Here is an 18,988-nt window from a genome sequence, read left to right as displayed (position 1 = left end):
ACTGCTGACTGAGATAAGGGATGAGATTAAATAGATCCTGGAACTTAGCCTGGTCTGGAGCAGGCTAGCTCCACAGAATAAATCTCCATGGTAACTTATGTCAAAACATATCCCACTTCCCCCTATCCTGCTTTTGTGAAACTGGATCAAGGATAAGTTGATCCAGGATAACCAAGATATCCCGGCTTAATCCCTTATCCTGGTTTTGTGAAACAGGCCCCAGATTGGAAAACTGACTACGAAGAAGACAAATACTGGGGATGGAAAATTACTAAGTATCAATAAATAAATAGGAATAATACATAACAATAAGATAAATAAATGAATACATGATGAAATATATAAATAACACAAAATAAATGAATAAAAGAATTAGTGATAAATAAATCAATAAGTAGGAATTAATACAGACATAAATAAATAAATGCATAAAAAATAAATACATTTTGAAAATTAAACAGGCTATATATGGTAAACATTCTACATATATTTCTACACTTTTGTGTAACACACACACTATGTATATATACATAGTAATGGGTTATAACCTGTTGATATTCCTGTTTAATGTTGAATTCATTTCAGCATTTGTTTATGTTTTTTTTTATTATTCATTTATTTCCTGTTTGTTTTTGTTTTTTTCTTCCTTTAATAAAATAAAATGTATTAGTTGATTTAAGTCATTTGTCGATTTGTCGTCCTTCACAGTTCGTTGGGGTAGATTTCAATACTGCATTTAGAGGTTCCACCTAACAGCTGATGCTGGGGCAGCTTAACATTCACCGTGTGTCAGCTCAAGGAAACATTAATATTTCCTGGTCGCAGCTGTTGAATCCTGCGGCAGTGCGCAGTGTTTCATCTCACGCGCTGCAGCAGTGCTGCGCAGTACTGACTCTCCTCAACTCTCCCAGAGCCGGAAACAAAACAAGTGTGTCATGTGATTCCTGCTTGTACCTCTAGTCAAGTGGGTAGCTGCTCAATGTAAACTCAGTTAAAAAGGATTAAAAGAAGGTATGTCAACACATTTACTGTTGTAATATGTATTCTGGTTTTATCTGTACAAATTAATGTAGCATGCAGAGGTTAACTTAACGTCAAACACTTGGTAGTTTAACGTTATTTAGTAAAGGAAGTAACTTCACGGTTAGCTAACGTTGGATATCGCTAGTTATCTCGCTAATTAGCTAACATGTTAGCATGCTTTAGTCCACTTTAATTGAGCCTCAGTTGTATTAATAGACAGTGTCAGCTACTTGTCATCGCTGAGGACGTTTAACAGAGCCTGTTTTCTCCCACAGCTGCTGAGCGCTCTGGATAACATCGTAAAACATTGGCCGCCATGGCTGATGTGAGTATTGTCTGTCACTCCTCTTCCACTTAGCTCGGTCAAGAGCCCCTGGCTTTAGCACGGAGGGAAAAATCTCATTTATTTTGTGATAGCTTTATTTATACCAAAGCAAACCAGTTGCTTATATGTGGTGTGAACAGCAACAGTTTGCTCCACACCAGAGAACACTTTGGTTTGTAGCTTGACAGCTGTAACTGTGACGTAGTGAAGATGGTCGCCTGTGTCTCTGTCAGTAAGGTGGTCAGTGACAGTCATGAGGAACCTTGTCTAACTCATCCAACATTTGTCTTCACAGGATCTGAAGAGATACCTCTACAAACAGATGCAAAGGTGTGTATGATGAATGTTACAGCACAATGCTAAAGCTACGCTTGTGTCACAGCTGACGGTGAAACTGTCTGAATGTTTATGCGTTGAGTCATTTGTTAAAAACTACCATCTGTTCTCTCTCAGTGTTGAAGGTCTTCATGCTATTGTAGTGACAGACAGGGATGGTGTCCCAGTGATCAAAGGTAAGAAGAGAATTTCTCTTATTATGCATTTCCACTACACCCCCAGTTTGTGTTGCAACTTATTTTACTCCTAAGCCCTTAATAGGCATGCTGTCTGCAGTATTGCTGGTTTCATCTCTCTGTTGAAGTGATGGCTTTTTGTCATTCATACATACAGTGGGTCTTTGTTATGTAAATGTTATTGGTTGGCCGTCTCTGACCTTTCATAGGCTCAGTCACTGGTATTTGTTCATTTATAGGGATGCACCATATTGGATTTTTTGCCGTTATCCATCATGCTGATATGTAACAACTTATTTGGCTGATAACCCATACAGATATTGATATATCCACTTTTTCCCTACCCAGTTTTAGTGATCATCAAGTCTCTTCTGTAGTGGAATTAACATCATATTATATATACATACATACTCTTAACATGATGGCCCGGCAGCAGATGGAGACATGAAATGCAATACTTTCTAATGTATGGAATATTCATTCATTGTGTAAAATAAGAAAAAGCATGTTGGCCAGTGCTCATAGTTCATTTTAAAGCCAATATCGGCCGATACCATACCATACTGGGTAAACTTCTCTTGTACCTTTGTACTTTGATTGAACAGAGATCTGACTGTAGCTATAGTCTGAGATCTCAAGAGTTAGTTTTATTGTATGTTCCTAGTGCACAGACTGAGCTGGGAAAGAAAGCTGTCATGTGCTCTGCTCCTCTCACTTAGAATAACCTTCAAAAAGACTTTAAACTACGTGAATTGGTCTCTCTTTCTGATTTTAAAGCTCTCATAAGAACAAGGATGATTGAAGTGGTTGGTTCTCGTGATTGTGCATAGGTGTTCTAATATTTCTACATGTTACTGTGTTTCTTGTTGATCTCAACAGGACTTTCCTGGTTAAAAACGGCTTAAATGAAATAAAATAAAAAATGAAGACTCTCTTATAACATAACAGGACCAGATAGAGATGTAACGCGTGTGATATTTGGCACCAGGTTTCCCTGTATATCCCTTACTATATATTCTCTTCAGTATCATTTTTTTGATAGAAATAATACAATTTTGGTTGTCAGTTTTCTGGCCCTCAATCATAGTCAAAAATGACAGGATGGCAGGGAGAGATTCATTTAATTTTTATCCACTCACATGCTGCATGTAAAGCATAACATTTATGCTGTTAGCAGTTGCTATAAATAAAAGTTAAATGAAGGTAGACAGATGATGGTCAGATGATTATTTTGGTTTTAAGAGGGTATTTTCTTTTGCCTCACATCATGAGGGCATGTTGTGATTGGAAACACATTTTCACGGACTGATGTGACATGAGAAGAATGTCATATAACAAAGTCATGTTATTACAGAGCTCTTAGAAGGCAGCATGCAACATGCATTTAGTCTCTGCCTGTGTGTTTAACCGTGTGCTGCTGTAGCCTCTACAGTCACATTCAGTGCAGACATGAATCATGTCGGAAGCATCACAGGAATGGAACATTCAGTGTCATCAGATAGCTGTCACATCTTGGAAAGATGAGTAAGGGGCTTGTCCAGACACAAGACTGTCGTGAAAGAGTGCCATAACATCTGCATAATCAAATGCATGTATGAAAGTGGCTCTGTATTCCTACTCAGACTAACTGACAGCAGCCTCTTTCTGTCCCAGTCCTCCTTGCTTTGCCCTGCTCTCAGATGGCAGTGTGATTATTCACTAACTGCCTGTTGGCTCTAAAAATAGATTCACTGTAGAATGTTTCAGCTCTTTTTTATTGTAACAGAGAAGAAACAGCAACAATAAGCGGTTAAGCAGGTTCAGATGACATGAAGTTATACAGTAAAAGTTATGAGAAATCTCAAACCTGCAGCATATCATTAAGGACCAGTCTCACTGATCTCACTCCTGTCATATGAAAAAACTATGGTGTGAGCATAAAGGAGAAAGAGCAGCCATTCATTGTCCGCAGAGTTTTTATTGTTAACACTGCCTCTGTGTTTCTGCAGTTGCCAATGACAACGCCCCAGTCCACGCCCTCAGACCTGGCTTCCTATCCACTTTTGCTCTGGCCACAGATCAGGGCAGCAAGCTGGGCCTCTCCAAGAACAAGAGCATCATCTGCTACTACAACACCTACCAGGTAATATCTCATCATCATCACCATTGTTACATGTCGTAGAGATGACCAATTAGGCAATATCACACGAGAGGGAGTGATGTAGTACTGTGTATCAGCACCGGCTGTTTCATATACATCCCTGCATATGACACACAAGAGCTGTTAACAGTCAGACTTCAAATATCTGTTCTAAGGGTGCTGTCAGACACACTGAGCCATCAGTTAGCTGACCTTTGTCTATAATGTTTGAGTTTTCAGACACATTTATGTTGATCCCCCTTTCCTTAAGTCTCCCCAATTTTGGTCTAACATATCTTTTGTGTCTCTGTTTTAAACAGATTGTGCAGTTCAATCGGTTACCACTGGTCATCAGTTTCATTGCCAGCAGCAATGCCAACACAGGTAAACTCACTGTACAAGCCTTGATAAAATGTAAATGGGTAAGTTGTGTAAAAATTCACCCTGTACAGTTGTCATGAATGTTGAAATTAGCTATAGAGACCTAAAATGTTCTTTGTACCAAGCTGTAAACATGTTTATTTTTGCTAAAGTTGGATGTTTTAACATGGGGGTCAATGGGGATTGACTGGCTTCTGTAGCCAGCCTCAAGTGGCCATTAGAAGAACTGCAGTATGTGGCACTACCACATTGTCTTCAGTTTTCAGCCCCACAAGTTGTCACATGTTCTTAACAAAGCTGACTGATTGAACATGGTGGAATACCTTAATTTAAACGTTCCTTAGTGAAGATACACTTCACCAAAGTCAACCAAACAATTGTCCAACAGTATATGTGCAAGGGTTCTCACTGCTGTTGTTACACAGTATTCTGTGATCTGTCAGATTTTGTGTCCTGTGGCAATGCAACAACCATTTCACCTAAAGGCAACATTAAGTGCATGTGTCTTTCATAGTAGATTCTCTGTGGTTTCACTTATACAAAAGAACCTTACTCTTCAACAAAAAAGTCTATCCCTGTAGTGATTCTTGCCATAATGTTGTCAGACACTTAGAAGCCTGTCAGTGGCAAAAATCCGCACTTTCAGTTGACGTAAATTGAAGGTGCACAAATGCCCAGAGTGATTACATTGCAGCCTGTTTTGCTGCTGCTGTCTGAGGTGGTTTCTCTAAATACTGCACGTGTTTTTAATTGACCTTTAGTCACTTAGACACAAACACATGGGAAAATGGGCTCCAGGTTGAAAATACCAAAGTTATTTTTAAGTGTACATCAGAAAAACACAACAATGATGATTTGTCTGCCCTTGTAGCCTTACCTTTACGACTGAATACTGTGTGTAAAGTTAGTCCTCAGGGTGGTGCTAGAGGAAAGTTCATGAGTTTGTTGAACATTCTCCACATGTGCCTCTCTCGTTTGCATGGTGAAGTAACAGCAGTACACTCTGTGTGTCCTCAGGTCTCATCATGAGTCTGGAGAAGGAGTTGGCTCCACTAATAGAGGAACTGAGGCAGGTGGTGGAGGTGACATAAGCTCTGAGAGACAGGAAAACCCTGAGCAGGATCCACAGCAGAATCACCAGACCGGATCACATCCTGCTCTCTGAATCTCTCTGTCTCTAACAGTGCATTCAGGTGCTGTGATAACCTGTCTGGGGGTTTTTACAGTTCCACGTAAACGTCTTCATCTGTTTACATCATGATTGAAATTTTCTGTACACTTTTTGTCCTGTTGACTTTGCTTTCTGCCATTTTCTGTAGAATGTGGGTGCTTCCCATCAGCATTTTCACAGCTAAGACAGTTTATATGTCAAATCAATTGTCTGAATAAATGTTTCATTTTAAGCACCCAAAGTGGTTTCCCTGCCTTTTTCATTGTTAAGGTTTTAATGTAAATACATAGAGTTCACAGCATAGTCTTATTTAAAGCTCAGTTTCTCCATACACTGTCATTTCTCAATAACAATAACAATCCAGTCATCCTTTCTTGGAGGGTTCGCCTGAAATTTTTTCCATTTGATGACCTTTTGAATATAAAATGTCATTACTTCATCATTGTATCCTATTTGACATTTGTGTGAAATTTTGTCAGAATTTGTGTAAATTCTTGAGATTTGGCCAAAAACATGTTTAGTGGGGTCACAGTGACCTTTGACTACCAAATTGTAGTCAGTTCATTGTTGAGTACAAGAGGACATTTGAGGCAAATTTGAATAAATTCCCTCAATACTTTCTTGAGGTATCGCATCCATGAGAATGAGACAGATGCAAGATCACAGTGACCTTTGACCAACATCAGTTCATCGTTGAGTCCAAGTAAACGTTTGCGCCAAATTTGAAGAAATTCCTTCGAGGTGTTCTTGGGCTATTGCATTCATGAGAATAGGACAAACGCAAGGTCACAGTGACCTTGACCTCTGATCACAACATCTAATCAGTTCATCCTTTAGTCTACCTGGATGTTTGTGCCAAATTTAAAGAATTTCCCTTAACGTGCTCGTGATATTGTGGTTTTCACAAGAATTGGACAGACAGACGTCGTCGACCCGAAAACAAAATGCCTCCAGCCACAGCTATGGCATAAAAATTCATCAGGATTTTGTTGTTGTTTTTTTTGGTTTTGTTTTGGCATTTATTTGTAAGCAGCGTTGTAAAGATAGGTCCCTTGTATAAAAAACTGACGGAGGTACAGAAGATCACGTGTACCGTAGTGAGATGACATCAAAGGTGACAAATTCAGTTAACCCCTGCTGCCACTAGGAGCTGTTAAAGACCTCCCTACACTAGTTTTAAATTGAATTTTTACAGTGAAATGTCAGAGTAGCAATATAGTTGCATGTTGACTTTGTTGCTGCCCCATTAACATTAATTTATTACTGTTTAAGAGGAGTCACTACAAAATGAACCATTTGATTAGAATGCTTCAGTTGGTAGGTTTGTATTTAAAGTCATTTTCTACACTTGGTTACATTCATCAGTCTTCAGTAAGTTCTCATGCAGTACTCACCACCCAGAGCAGAGGTGACTGGTTCTGTTTCTTGTTAACAACCCTTATGTGCAGACCAAAATCTACAGTGAACACATCCTTACACACATCATGAAGTCACATACAATAGTTTATTTTGACTCCAGACCTTTTTCACAGTAGTCATTTTGCCATGTCATGGTAGGAAAAATTACAGGTGTATATAATAACATTAACAATAGCTGCATTCAATTTAGGTGAGGCCCTGGTATTGTGCATGCTGGCTCACTGAATAGCTTACTAGGACACTTATTGGAACTAAACCATTGTTCATGTTATCAGTTCCATCCCTGCTTTTCCTAATATGACACGTCAAAATGTCTGCTGTGTAAAAGGTCCATCCCACACACACTGTCCTGCTGTCCTTAATATATACTGAACAAAAATTAAAACCAAGACTTTTGTTTTTGCTCTCATTTTGTACAGGTTTAAATTTTAGGTGTAAGATTTTATGCACTCAACAGATACATTCCTCTCAAATTTTGGTAACACATTTGTTTAAATCTGTGTTAGTGAGCACTTGTCTTTCTCCAAGATAATCCATCCCACCTCACAGGTGTGGCATATCAAGATGCTGATTAAACAGCATCATTACTACACAGGTGTGCCTTGGGATGGTCACAGTAAAAGGTCACTCTATAATGTGCAGTGTGATCACACACAACAATGACACAGATGTCACAAGTTTGAAGGGAGTGTACAATTGGCATGCTGACTGCAGGAGTGTCAACCAGAGATGCTGCCCATGAACTGAATGTTCTTTCCTCTCCCATAAGTTGTCTCCAATGAGGTTTCCTTGAATTTGGCAGTACATCCAATCATCCTCACAACCACAGACCACACCAGCTCAGGACCTCCACATCCTGTATCCTCACCTGTAAGATGGTCTGGGAGTAGCCATCCAAACAGCTGAAGCACAATTGGTTTGTATCAAAGAATTTGCACTCAAACTGTCTCAGGGAAACTCATACGTCCTCCTCATCCTCTGCAGGGTCTTGACCTGTCAGCAGTTTGTCGTCATGATCGACTTGAGTGAACAACTGTTCACCTTCCATGGTGTCTGGCAGTTTGCAGAAATGTTCTTTTCTCAGAAGTATCCCGCTGGACCAAAAAGTGCATATCTGTAGCCCTAGTCATGTGAAAGCCTTGTTCAGAGTGCCTAATTAATGTCTTTAGTCGAGAGTGGCCTTTTATTGTGGCCATCCCAAGGCACGCCTGTGTAGTAATTGATGCTGTTTAATCAGCATCTTGATATGCCACACCTGTCAGGTGGAAGGGACTATCTTGGGAAAGGAGAAGTGCTCACTAACATGGATTTTAACGCATTTGTGCACAAAATGTGAGAAATCAGTCTTTTGTGTGCATGGAAAAAGTCTTAGATCTTTTTATTTCAACTCAAAAATGAGAGTGAAAACGAAACTGTACAAATTTTTGTTCAGTGTAAATAAAGAACAGTGTGTAAAGACAGTCCCCGAACAATGCATTATTTCCTCCTGTTTGAGTAACGCTCTCTAAACAATAAAAGTGGTTAACTGTTGCTGTGAACTATATATACTATACTATATATATCAGTGAGCTGTTTCCTCAGCAGTAGGAACCAGTGGGCTTGGAGCTGAGAGCCACAGACAGAGTGGGAAGTCACAAAGGACTGAGAGACGGACTAACATATTCTGTGTGTCTCAAATAGCATACTTCTGTACTAAACACTTAATAATTTGAGTGCACAGGTGCGCTAAGTGTGTTCATGCTGCATAGTGTGGGAAAATGCAGTATACTACTGGTGCATTCACAACATTCCAAAAGCTGAGTATGGAATGATAGAAACTTCTCATCCTCAACACTCGCCATCTTTGTGACATAGCAGAACTTCTCAACTTTTGACATGGTGTCTTGGAAAAACAAGTAGCCTAAGCTGGCTACAGTGAACATCGCTGCATTATACAGATGTAAGCTATACATGTTTTTTACACTAAGTGCAATACTGTTGTCAAACAGAGGCGGGTCAGTAATGTTTGTTGGGTTTGTAATGATTTGCTACCGCAAACAAAAATTCGAGTACTAACATTAGTCTGCTAGATAATGTTGGCATTCACTAGCTAGCTAGCTAACATACTCCTAACTACAGCGGCACATTTTAATTAGCACTGATGTTGTGGCATAAGTTTGGTAATAAGTGGGCAGAGATAGCTCCCATATGTTGGCGATAATACTCCACCGTCTGTTTGCTACTCGCCCTTTAAAAAGAAGAAGAAGAAGAAGAAGAAGAAGAAGAAGAAGAAGAAGAAGAAGAGGCGGTAAAAAAGAAAAAAAAAATCTGTTGTCACTTTTGGTCACTGCAAAACGGCAGTGTGCAATGTTGAAATTAGGGCACCGCGCAAGAGGTTCCTCGTGTACAAAGTGTACTACATTGAAGTGTACTAATAGAGGTATGCATTTTGAGACACACTCATTGTTGGTTTTAGACTTATAGAATAATGCCGGCAATGTCCTAAGTTGATGTTAGTAGTAACAAACATCGTCTGGGAAAAGCAGCGACTATTAACAGGAAACTTATGAGAAACAAAGCATCTTTGGACGATTAAAAAGCAAAGTGGTGTCACTTCCATGTTGTTAGTCTTCAGTCAGTGCACTGAGGGAAATGTGTCCCAGTCTTAGTCATGCTCGAGTTTACTCTTCACTTTTAAATCATGCTGTTCATCATTGCTCATCCATCTGCGATGACGTCTTCCATGTACGTGGGACTTCTTTCCATCTCTGGAGTCTCCACCGGCAGCAGTCATCGACCTTTGCTGATCTGTGACTGAAAACAGAGAGAGAGTCACTGCTGGCAGAAAAATGTACAATGCAACTGAATAAAATCAACTGAACCTTTAAATGCTGTCAGGTTGCTAGTTTTAAGTAAAGTCAACATAAAATTGCTGCTGCCACTTTCAGAACATTTGAGTTACTTAAAACCAAGTTTCGGTGTACATCTTGACTTCTGGGGTTAACTTTCTTCCAGACTAGGTTGAGTATATAGGCATTTCTCTACTTGATAGTTGAATCTCCTGCTCCAGCTTTCTGTTTTATTGTATTTTAACTTTTGATATTAGTAGATTATTCTGGTGTTGGTCTGGGCTTTGTACAGGCCAGTTTTATTTACACTTAGGTTTATTGTGAACTAATTCAGAAACCATTGTAGGGTTTAAAAAAAATAATAAAAGACGATGGAAAAAACTGGAGTTAACACCCGCAGTTGTATGCCTCCGCACATCAGTCAAGTTTCTCTTACAGTTTACATTCTTGTCTGTGAAAACGTGGACGCTTCACACCCACTGTCCCCCTGACAGCACAGAAGCTCTATACAATCAGCACAGTTTCAAGGTGACACCTAAGATTAGTGTCACCAATTCAGTATCTGACCAAAATTTCCTCTTCTGTTCCTCAGATATGACACTGAACAATGGACAGAAAAGTGTTATATGCAGAACACTATGATGTCACAGTGAAGTTGACCTTCAACTTTTTGGATATAAAATGTCATCACTTCATTATTTTATCCTATTAGACATGTGGGTGAAGTTTAGTCATAACTGGCTTATGAATTTTTGAGTTATGGCCGAAAACATTTCGTGAGGTCACAGTGACCTTGACCTTTGACCTTCAACCACAAAATTCTAATCCGTTTATTCTTCAGCCTAAGTGGATGTTTGTGTCAAATTTAAAGAATTTCCCTTAAAGGGAAATTTCGGTTTATTTCAACCTGTCTCCTATCGTCCTTAATTTGTTTCAAGTCACTAGTGACATAGAAATAATAGTTAGCATGTTAGCCGTTAGCCTAGATACAGCCGGGGCGCATAGTAGCGCCAGACCTGTTAAAACGTAAGTGAACGGGCAACCTTCAAGTGCAAAGTTAGTCCACTAAACAAGCTTTTTCTCCACAAAGACCGCCTCATATCGTTAGGATAAATGTCAGAGAACATATAGAAAACGACATGTAAACGTGTTGTCTTACCTTACCGGTGTGCTTCAACCCCATGGCTGGTAACTAGTGTGTGGTTGTGTATGAATGTTTATCTGAACAGCAGGCGGCAATTGTGTAAAGAGTGCTTTGAGTGGTCAGAAGACGAGGAGGGTACAGCACAAGGGGAAGTCCATTTACCATTTATTGTAAGTCGCTTTGGATAAAAGTGTCAGCTACATAAATGTAGTTCAAGATGTCAGGTTCTTCTTTGACTTTGAGTTGAAGAATTGTCCCACTGAGTTTTCCCTACACCCATCAAATTAGTTTGTTCAAAACATTTTTAATACAGTTCCCAGCCTGCATATTTGGCTAGCTCTTCAGAAACCCTTCTTCTTCTGGTCTCGTGTTACATGATGGATGGCTGTCTTTCAATGCATACCACAGTGCCCGCTCAAAAAGTGCCTGCTCAGAGTCGGCCAGTTGCTTCGCCTCCAGTATTGCAGCTTGCAGCTTTGTTGAGATCTGCTCATCCAAACAACTTTCACTCTCAACTCTGCACTTCCTTGGGTCCTAAGCAATACACCTGCCATGACATAGTTGCGTCCCCTAGCAATGCCAGAGTTCACGCGTCATTTTGGTGCAAAAGCTCACACACATTTCATGGCCTCGGTAAAGACCGTGCTGTAGGCTTCATCATGGCTGTCAATTTCAAGAGGGCCATTGCTTCCATATATTTCCACTTTTTTTTCATGCTGGCCGGCTGTCCACTTTTGCCCTGTCCCTCTCTCTTGTTACAGATGTATGTGTCCCGCAGGTTACGCAACATTTTCTTTCTTAGACTCCTCCTTAGTCAAACAACCCTCTAAAGGCTTTTGATGCAAAAAAACAAAAACAAAACAGACAGATGAAAGGTGACAGATGAAAGTTTTGGAGTCAGTGTGTAAATGTGATTCATACAACATAAAGTTTTTTATGTTTTTTTTTAAATTTCGTTTTAACCTGCGACAATTTTGGACAGAAAATATGGACTTTGGAGGGCATACCATTTTTCCCAGCACTAGGTCTGACTGCCTTCTGTCTACATGACTGAGCACCTGTTGATTAAACTAAATGGACTGAGCTCATTAAAGTTATTTTTCTCCCGATAGCAAGCAATTTAAGTATAAGCAAATAGTTCACAAACATTTTCTGTAATTTAACATCTTTACACAGATTCAACAGTACAGCAATGTGTTTTTTCAAACAGTGGTGGCATTTATCATAAATAAGGAAGTGACTAAATATGACACAAGCTGTATGACATATAACTCACTTTCAGTGAATTTGTAGTGATCACAGCAAAACTCCTCTCTGAGACACCGAGAGGTTACTGAGACATGAAGTGTTGTAACTATCAATTTTCCCTGAACCTGTCTTTACTTTTTCTACTGAACCTCATTTGGGGAATTCCTTTGTTTCCCTGGATGCTTTTCAACGGTCCCCATCAAAGTCAGGACCTTGTTATATGTCTAAAAATGCACAGCACATGGTCAATACTTCTTTAAGTGTTTTTTCTCCTTAGCTACACTATGATATGGAGGGAAGAGTGGAGGCCCTCCAGCAATTTGACTTACTGGTAAAATATCCCACTTCCTGCCGGCAGTGTGTAAAACATGCAGTCTGATCAAACTCACCAGTTTCCACCTCAGAATCTTGATCCACTCATCTGCTTCCACACCCGTCTTTGCACACAGATAAAATGTCCTCTCAGGAAACACCAGACTGTGGACACATAGAGATAAAGAGAGCACTCAAGGAAACGGAAGAGAGAGTTGTATATTACAGTATATTATCTTGTTTCTTTTTACATGTGAAAGTAGTGTCTGCAAACTAAAAGCAGACACAGGGCTTATTTCATCTCATCTCTTGGTGTCCTTAATCTGTCATTCCTCAGAAAACTTGGCAGAGTTTTGTTTCATAGTCAGGGTGTGGTTGTGGTTTAGCTAAGCTTTGTTCCTGAAATTAAATTCACAGGCTTACTATTTTTCAAGCCTGTCTTGCAACAATAGTCCATGCAGTACAACAGGTTTTGCATGCTGTAAGCATTCCTCTTATTCATCCTGGCCATTGAAGGAACATCTCCCCCCCCCCCCCAAATGACCACTTCTATATCAGTTTATCACCCAGTGTTATGTTGAATTTGGGAAGGCAATTTTGTTTTTCTTGTATGACTCCATGGTGAACGAAGAATCCAAAAACTGATTTAATTCTTGATCAGTTAAAGTAAACGGGGGCCACATTTATCAAAAGCAAAACTACATTAAAACTGTATGAAAACATTTGTTTACATGTCATTACTGGCCAGCATAACGTTTTAAGTTTGTTTATCTGGAAACTAAGTCTGTTAAAACAATGGGGAGGTGTGTGATTGTGTTCATGTGGCTTGACTCCTGGCTACATTAGCCGTTAGCTTGGAGGAAACAGTCCCTATGAAAGTGTATCGCTGAGAAGAAATCATTTGAATCACTCAGGGATCGGGGTTACATCATTCACCGAGTGATTCCTTCACTGAGTGATTTTGTCACGCGGTAGGCAGTCCCCCCTGCACCCTGGCTGCCTAGTGAGTGATTCATTGTTCGCACGGTCCGAATCGGCAGTTCCACTCCCAGCCTGCATGCTCGCTGCTGAGCTTAACTGAACTGAGAAATGAACGAATCAGTTCCGGAAGTGACTCAGTTCAGTACGTTCACTCAATAGATTCATTCTTTTTAACAATTCGTTCGCGAACGACACAACACTACTTACGAGTAGTGCTCCTGTTTATGCATAAACGCATCTGCTTGGGAAGTACTGACCATACGACTGGATAGGTGAGACTTGGATTACAATGCATGAGTTGTGTGACAGTTGTAAACAGATTTTGGATTCCCGTTCACTGTGGAGACATGCAAGAGAACAAAGTTTTTATTACAAATTTAACAGGCTGAGTATTTGATATAAATAATCGTTTGAGGGAGTATTCCTTTAAGAGATCCTGTTCAGCTGTACTCTGCAATTAATGACACTCCCCCAGTCCCAAATGGATCCCTTACAGACTTGTTGACTCAAGTCCTAAGCCCTTACAGACCTAGGACCAATTCCATTTCTTCCCCTTAGCCCTTGTCTTAGCTCTTAACCTGATGGAGATTTGGGACACCACTTCCCCTCACATGAACACGCAAAACCAAGGGGAAGGGCCAAGACAAGGGCTAAGGGGAAGAAATGGAATTGTTCCTAGGTCTGTAAGGGCTTAGGCCTTGAGTCAACGAGTCTGTAAGGGATCCATTTGGGATTGGGGGAGTGTCTTCTGTGCTTAAATCACCTGCTGTGAAACAATATGACCCACATCCATTTATATTGCCTAATCATTCTTCTGAGGTCATTTTGGTTAAAGTAACACAAAAGCAGTAACAAGTAACTTATTAATCTACACAGAGAGTAATATTGTAAAGTAACATATTACTTTTAAATGAAGGTAACTGGCAATATGTACCATATTACATTTCAAGAGTAACTTGCCCAACACTGGTCGAAAACTACATTGTAACTGATGATACTGTATATTCTGTAGTGAGTTTAATAATGGGTAGATATTGGGTTTTTATAGTTTTTTACCCATTAAAATATAACTGAATATCTCCATAATGACAAAACACAACTACACTAGACAAACCATGCTTTCATTGTTTCCTTCTCTTCTTCAGTTGTATTTAAGGCATTAAATATTACCCATGAGCCTCAGCAGCCATTATATTGACAAAAAGTAAATCAGGGCCATAAAATCTGGGTTTCAGCAGAACATATTCAGAACACTTTGCTGCTGTGCTTATTAATGGATTCACAACACTTAATCCAGTCTCCACCCTTCATTCATCCACCTGACACTGACTACAAGAGGAATGAACAAAGCTCATACTCCACAAACCTGTTTACCAGCACTTCCTGTTTGGATTAATATCTAACTGCAGCATTGAGCATTGTGTAAAAGGTAAAGGCGGTCAGTGGTTGTAACCTCTGTAAAGCCACTGCCGCCTTTCAGTTCATGTGCACTTCTTCTTCCCTCCCCCTGTTTCCTTCTGTTATTGAACGGCTCAGACTTCCTCATTTTCAATGGGGAAGTACAGCTGGCTGCGGCCTCTGACTGCAGAGCTGTGACTTATCTGACGTAGATGTGGTTTGCTTTTTCTTCATATGGTTGGTGTCAGATTTTGCACACATTTGTCTATTGATGTTTGCATCGATATTACATCTTTACACTCACCGACCACTTTATTAGGTACACCTGTTCATCTGCTTGTTAATGCAAATACCTAATCAGCCAATCACTTGGCAGTCACTCAATGCGTTTAGGCATGTAGACATGGTCAAGACGACCTGCTGAAGTTCAAACTGAGCATAGGAATGGCAAAGAAAGGTGATTTGAGTGACTTTGAATGTGGCATGGTTGTTGGTGCCAGACGGGCTGGTCTAAGTATTTCAGAAACTGTTGATCTACTGGGATTTTCACGCATAACCATCTCTAGGTTTACAGAGGATGGTCCAAACAAGAGCAAATATCCAGTGAGCAGCAGTTCTTTGGGTAAAAATGCCTTGTTGATGCCAGAGGTCAGAGGAGAATGGCCAGACTGGTTCAAGATGATAGAAAAGCAACACTATCTCAAATAACCACTCGTTACAACCAGGGTATGCAGAAGACCATCTCTGACTGAACAACACATCGAACCTTGAAGCAGATGGGCTTCAGCATCCCACAGCATCAGAAGACCACACTGGGTGCCACTCCTGCCAGCTAAGAACAGGAAACTGACATGGTCCAACATTGTCTGGTCTGATGAGTCTCAATTTCTGCCGTGAAATTGAGATGGTAGGGTCAGAATTGGCATAAACAACACGAAAGCATGGATCCATCCTGCCTTGTATAAATGTTTCAGGCTGCTGCTGGTGGTGTAATGGTGTGGGGGAATGTGGGCCCCTTACTAGCAACTGAGCATGGTTTAAACACCACAGCCTACCTGAGTATTGTTGCTGACCGTGTCCATCCCTACCCATCTTCTGATGGCTACTTCCAGCAGGATAACGCACCATGTCACAAAGCTCAAATCATTTCAAACTGATTTCTTGAACATGACAATGAGTTCACTGTACTCCAATGGCCTCCACAGTCACCAAATCTCAGTCCAATAGAGCACCTTTGGGATGTGGTGGAACTCAAGATTCGCATCATGGATGTGCAGCCGACAAATCTGAAGCGACTGCATGATGCTACACGTATCATGTCAATATGGACCAAATTCTCTGAGGAATGACTCCAGCATCTTGTTGAATCTACGCCACAAAGAATAATGGCAGCTCTGAAGGCATAAGGGGGTACTAGCAAGGTGTACCTAATAAAGTGTCCGATGAGTGTATATTTCTTTCATTCATTTTGTGTGTGGTTCTTCATATTTAATTTTTTGTTCATAAAGATAAAGGGTTCCAGGTGACAATTATTTTCATAATTGATTAATCTTCTGATTATTTTAAGAATTGATCAGTTAATCAATTGCTCCATAAAATGTCAGATGATTGTAGAAAATATACCCAACAGAAGTTCTTTAAGCCAAAGCCGACTCATTCAGATGTCTTGTTTTGTCCAAAACCAAAAACAGTTCAATTTACTATTGAAGAAATCTTCAGAAACAGCAGATATTAACATCTGAGAAGCTGGAACTGACTTAAAGGATGAATTAATTATTCTAATTGTTGTAAATGATTTTTTTAAAAGACATACTCCCTAAATTGGTTCTGAAATCACAAAATTTGCTCTGAACACATCAATAATGTCACTTAGTGTAATAAGTTTAGCATGGAATTTTAGTCCTGACAAAAGGGATCAGTCTGGATGGCAAGGAATTTTCACCTCAAGGTCCATTTATAAGCTGTTTCATAGATTCTAAAGTCTTCATCAGCAGATAGAAATGGCTTCATTCTCATCATATGACCCAAGTGTGGAATGTAGGTCACATGATAACTACTGACCCAGCCACAATGGCTGAATAAAGATCATGAGCTGTAACTGAAAGCTCAGAAAAAACTAGTGAAGCCCTTGAATTGAGATTATTTTGCCACACCAACACTTAGTGTTTATTCGGGTTGAAGGTCCAAGACTAACCTCGCAAAGAAAGCACAGCATTCACTGTGTGTGAGTTGGTTGTTGTTGTTGCATGCCTTTGTTTGGGTATTTGCACAACCGGTCTCCTGAATTATTACATAATCTTGTGGCACTGTATAGAGGAGCCCTGTGTTAAAATCTGTTTCTTACACGGACAACCTCAATTCCAAAAAAGCTGGGACGCTGTGTAAAAACAGAAGGCAATGATTTCCAAATCCTTTTTTGACCGATATTCAATTGAATACAGTCCAAAAACAAGATTTTTAATGTTCAACCTGATACACTTTATTCTTGTTTTGGAAATATACACTTACTCTGAATTTGATACCTGCAATATGTTCCAAAAAAGGAACATGGACAGGGGCATGCTTACCACTGTGTTACACCACCTTTCCAGTTAACGGCACTCAGTAAGTGTTTGGGAGGACACTCACTGCAATTTTGAAAGTGAAATTCTTTCCCATTCCTGCTTGATATATGACTTAAATTGCTCAACAGTCCGGGGTCTCTGTTGTCGTAAGTTGCACATTTTTAATAGGAGTCAGTTCTGGACTGCAGGCAGGTCAGTCTAGTACCTGCACTGTTTTACTACAAAGCCACGCTGTTGTAACACATACAGGATGTGTTTCACTGGAATAAACAGGGACGTCTCTGAAAAAGACGTCATCTGGATGGCAGCATATGTTGCTACAAAACCTGTATGTACCTTTCAGCATTCATGGTGCCTTCTCAGATGGGCAAGTTACCCATGATGCCATGGGCACTAACACATCCCCATACCACATAGTGGCTTTTAAATGTTGCACTGGTAACAGTCTGGATGGGCCTTTTCCTCTTTAGCCATGACGTCCATGATTTCCAAAAACAATTTGAAATGTGGGCTTGTCAGATCACAGCACAATTTTGCAGTGATGAACTGTCTTTACTGACAATGGTTTTCCAAAGAGGTCCTGAGCCCATGTAGTAATACCCTTTATACAGTCACATTGGTTTTAATGCAGTGCAGTCCAGGGAGTCAAAGGTATTCAATACTAGTTTCCGGCCTTGCGCCTTACACATAGACATTTCTCCATATTCTCTAAATCTGTTAAAGATATTATGGACTGTTACCTGATCAGAGAAAGGGTTGCAGACTATTCATGACCTTTATGTTGATGGTGTTTTTACTCATTTGCAGAAATTTTGAGTTTGTGTGATCTCAGTTTTCCTGATGTTCTAACCGCCCTCCAGATTCTACAATTGATCCCTTTTTATCACACAATAAAGAGACAAAAGAGACTCATGGCAATCATATATAATCACATTTCCTAGGTGAACCCAAATTGTTTAGACACCCTGAGGGCCACTTGGGACAAGAACCACAACAATGGGAACGTATACTAGACCGTGTACATACCTCTTCTACATGTGCCAGATACAGCCTTTTGCAATGGGAGATCCTACACAGAGTCTACCTCACAAATACGAGGCTGGCAAAAATATACCTGAACAGGACTGATTATTGCAATAGGTGTAAAAGATCACCTGCTGACTATGTACACATGTTCCTGTCATGCCCACAATAGTTTTTGGCCGCAATATTTAAGACAGTTGTTCACATAGTGGGTAAAACAGTAGACCCAGACCCCCTCGCTACCCTCTACAGAATCTCCTCCGCACCCAATATGCCCAAGGTTGCACAACAAGTCCTTGCTCCTTAAGTGGACGTGCTCCTCCCCTCCTAGCCATAATAGATGGATTCATGAGATACTGCAGTGCATCCTTACGTACCAAAGTTTGTTTTGGAGTTCCGCAAGGTTCTGTGCTCGGACCAATCCTATTTACTCTATATATGCTTCCTTTAGGTAACATCATTAGAAATCACTCTATAAATTTCCATTGTTATGCGGATGATACACAGTTGTATTTATCGATGAAGCCAGAAGAAAGTAAT

At 40.1% G+C, this 18,988-nt stretch overlaps 2 protein-coding genes across 3 annotated transcripts in view; one reads left to right on the top strand and one right to left on the bottom strand.

Moving 5' to 3' along the window:
• The first annotated feature begins 882 nt into the window (after nt 1–882).
• lamtor3 (late endosomal/lysosomal adaptor, MAPK and MTOR activator 3) lies at nt 883–5,772 on the top strand. Its single transcript, XM_050062355.1, has 7 exons — nt 883–1,011; nt 1,299–1,348; nt 1,644–1,678; nt 1,802–1,860; nt 3,849–3,982; nt 4,300–4,363; nt 5,378–5,772. The coding sequence occupies exons 2-7, from the start codon at nt 1,340–1,342 to the stop codon at nt 5,449–5,451; spliced, it is 375 nt and encodes a 124-aa protein (XP_049918312.1). The 5' UTR covers nt 883–1,011; nt 1,299–1,339; the 3' UTR covers nt 5,452–5,772.
• Nucleotides 5,773–6,531: 759 nt separating this feature from the next.
• dapp1 (dual adaptor of phosphotyrosine and 3-phosphoinositides) overlaps nt 6,532–18,988 on the bottom strand; it is a 28,926-nt gene continuing 16,469 nt past the window's right edge. Inside the window, exons 8-10 of one of the 2 annotated variants that reach the window (XR_007571049.1) lie at nt 12,560–12,647; nt 10,938–11,755; nt 6,532–9,743 (exon numbers count right to left, since the gene is read on the bottom strand). Coding sequence is in view for 1 of the 2 variants with exons in the window: in XM_050062352.1 (XP_049918309.1) it covers nt 9,720–9,743; nt 12,560–12,647 (112 nt within the window). In the remaining variant the exon portion in view is untranslated. The remainder of the gene's footprint in view (nt 9,744–10,937; nt 11,756–12,559; nt 12,648–18,988) is intronic. The other variant, XM_050062352.1, reaches the window with a different exon arrangement.

The sequence above is a fragment of the Epinephelus moara genome, chromosome 14 (assembly GCF_006386435.1).
Source record: "Epinephelus moara isolate mb chromosome 14, YSFRI_EMoa_1.0, whole genome shotgun sequence".
Lineage (NCBI taxonomy): Eukaryota > Metazoa > Chordata > Actinopteri > Perciformes > Serranidae > Epinephelus > Epinephelus moara.
Note: the sequence above shows the minus strand (reverse complement) of the source record. Positions and strands in the feature narration are given on the sequence as shown.

Coding starts and splice junctions, on each gene's coding strand:
- lamtor3 (XM_050062355.1), top strand. Junction 3,983..4,299: donor GCTACTACAACACCTACCAG/GTAATATCTCAT, acceptor TGTTTTAAACAG/ATTGTGCAGTTCAATCGGTT. Junction 4,364..5,377: donor CAGCAGCAATGCCAACACAG/GTAAACTCACTG, acceptor GTGTGTCCTCAG/GTCTCATCATGAGTCTGGAG.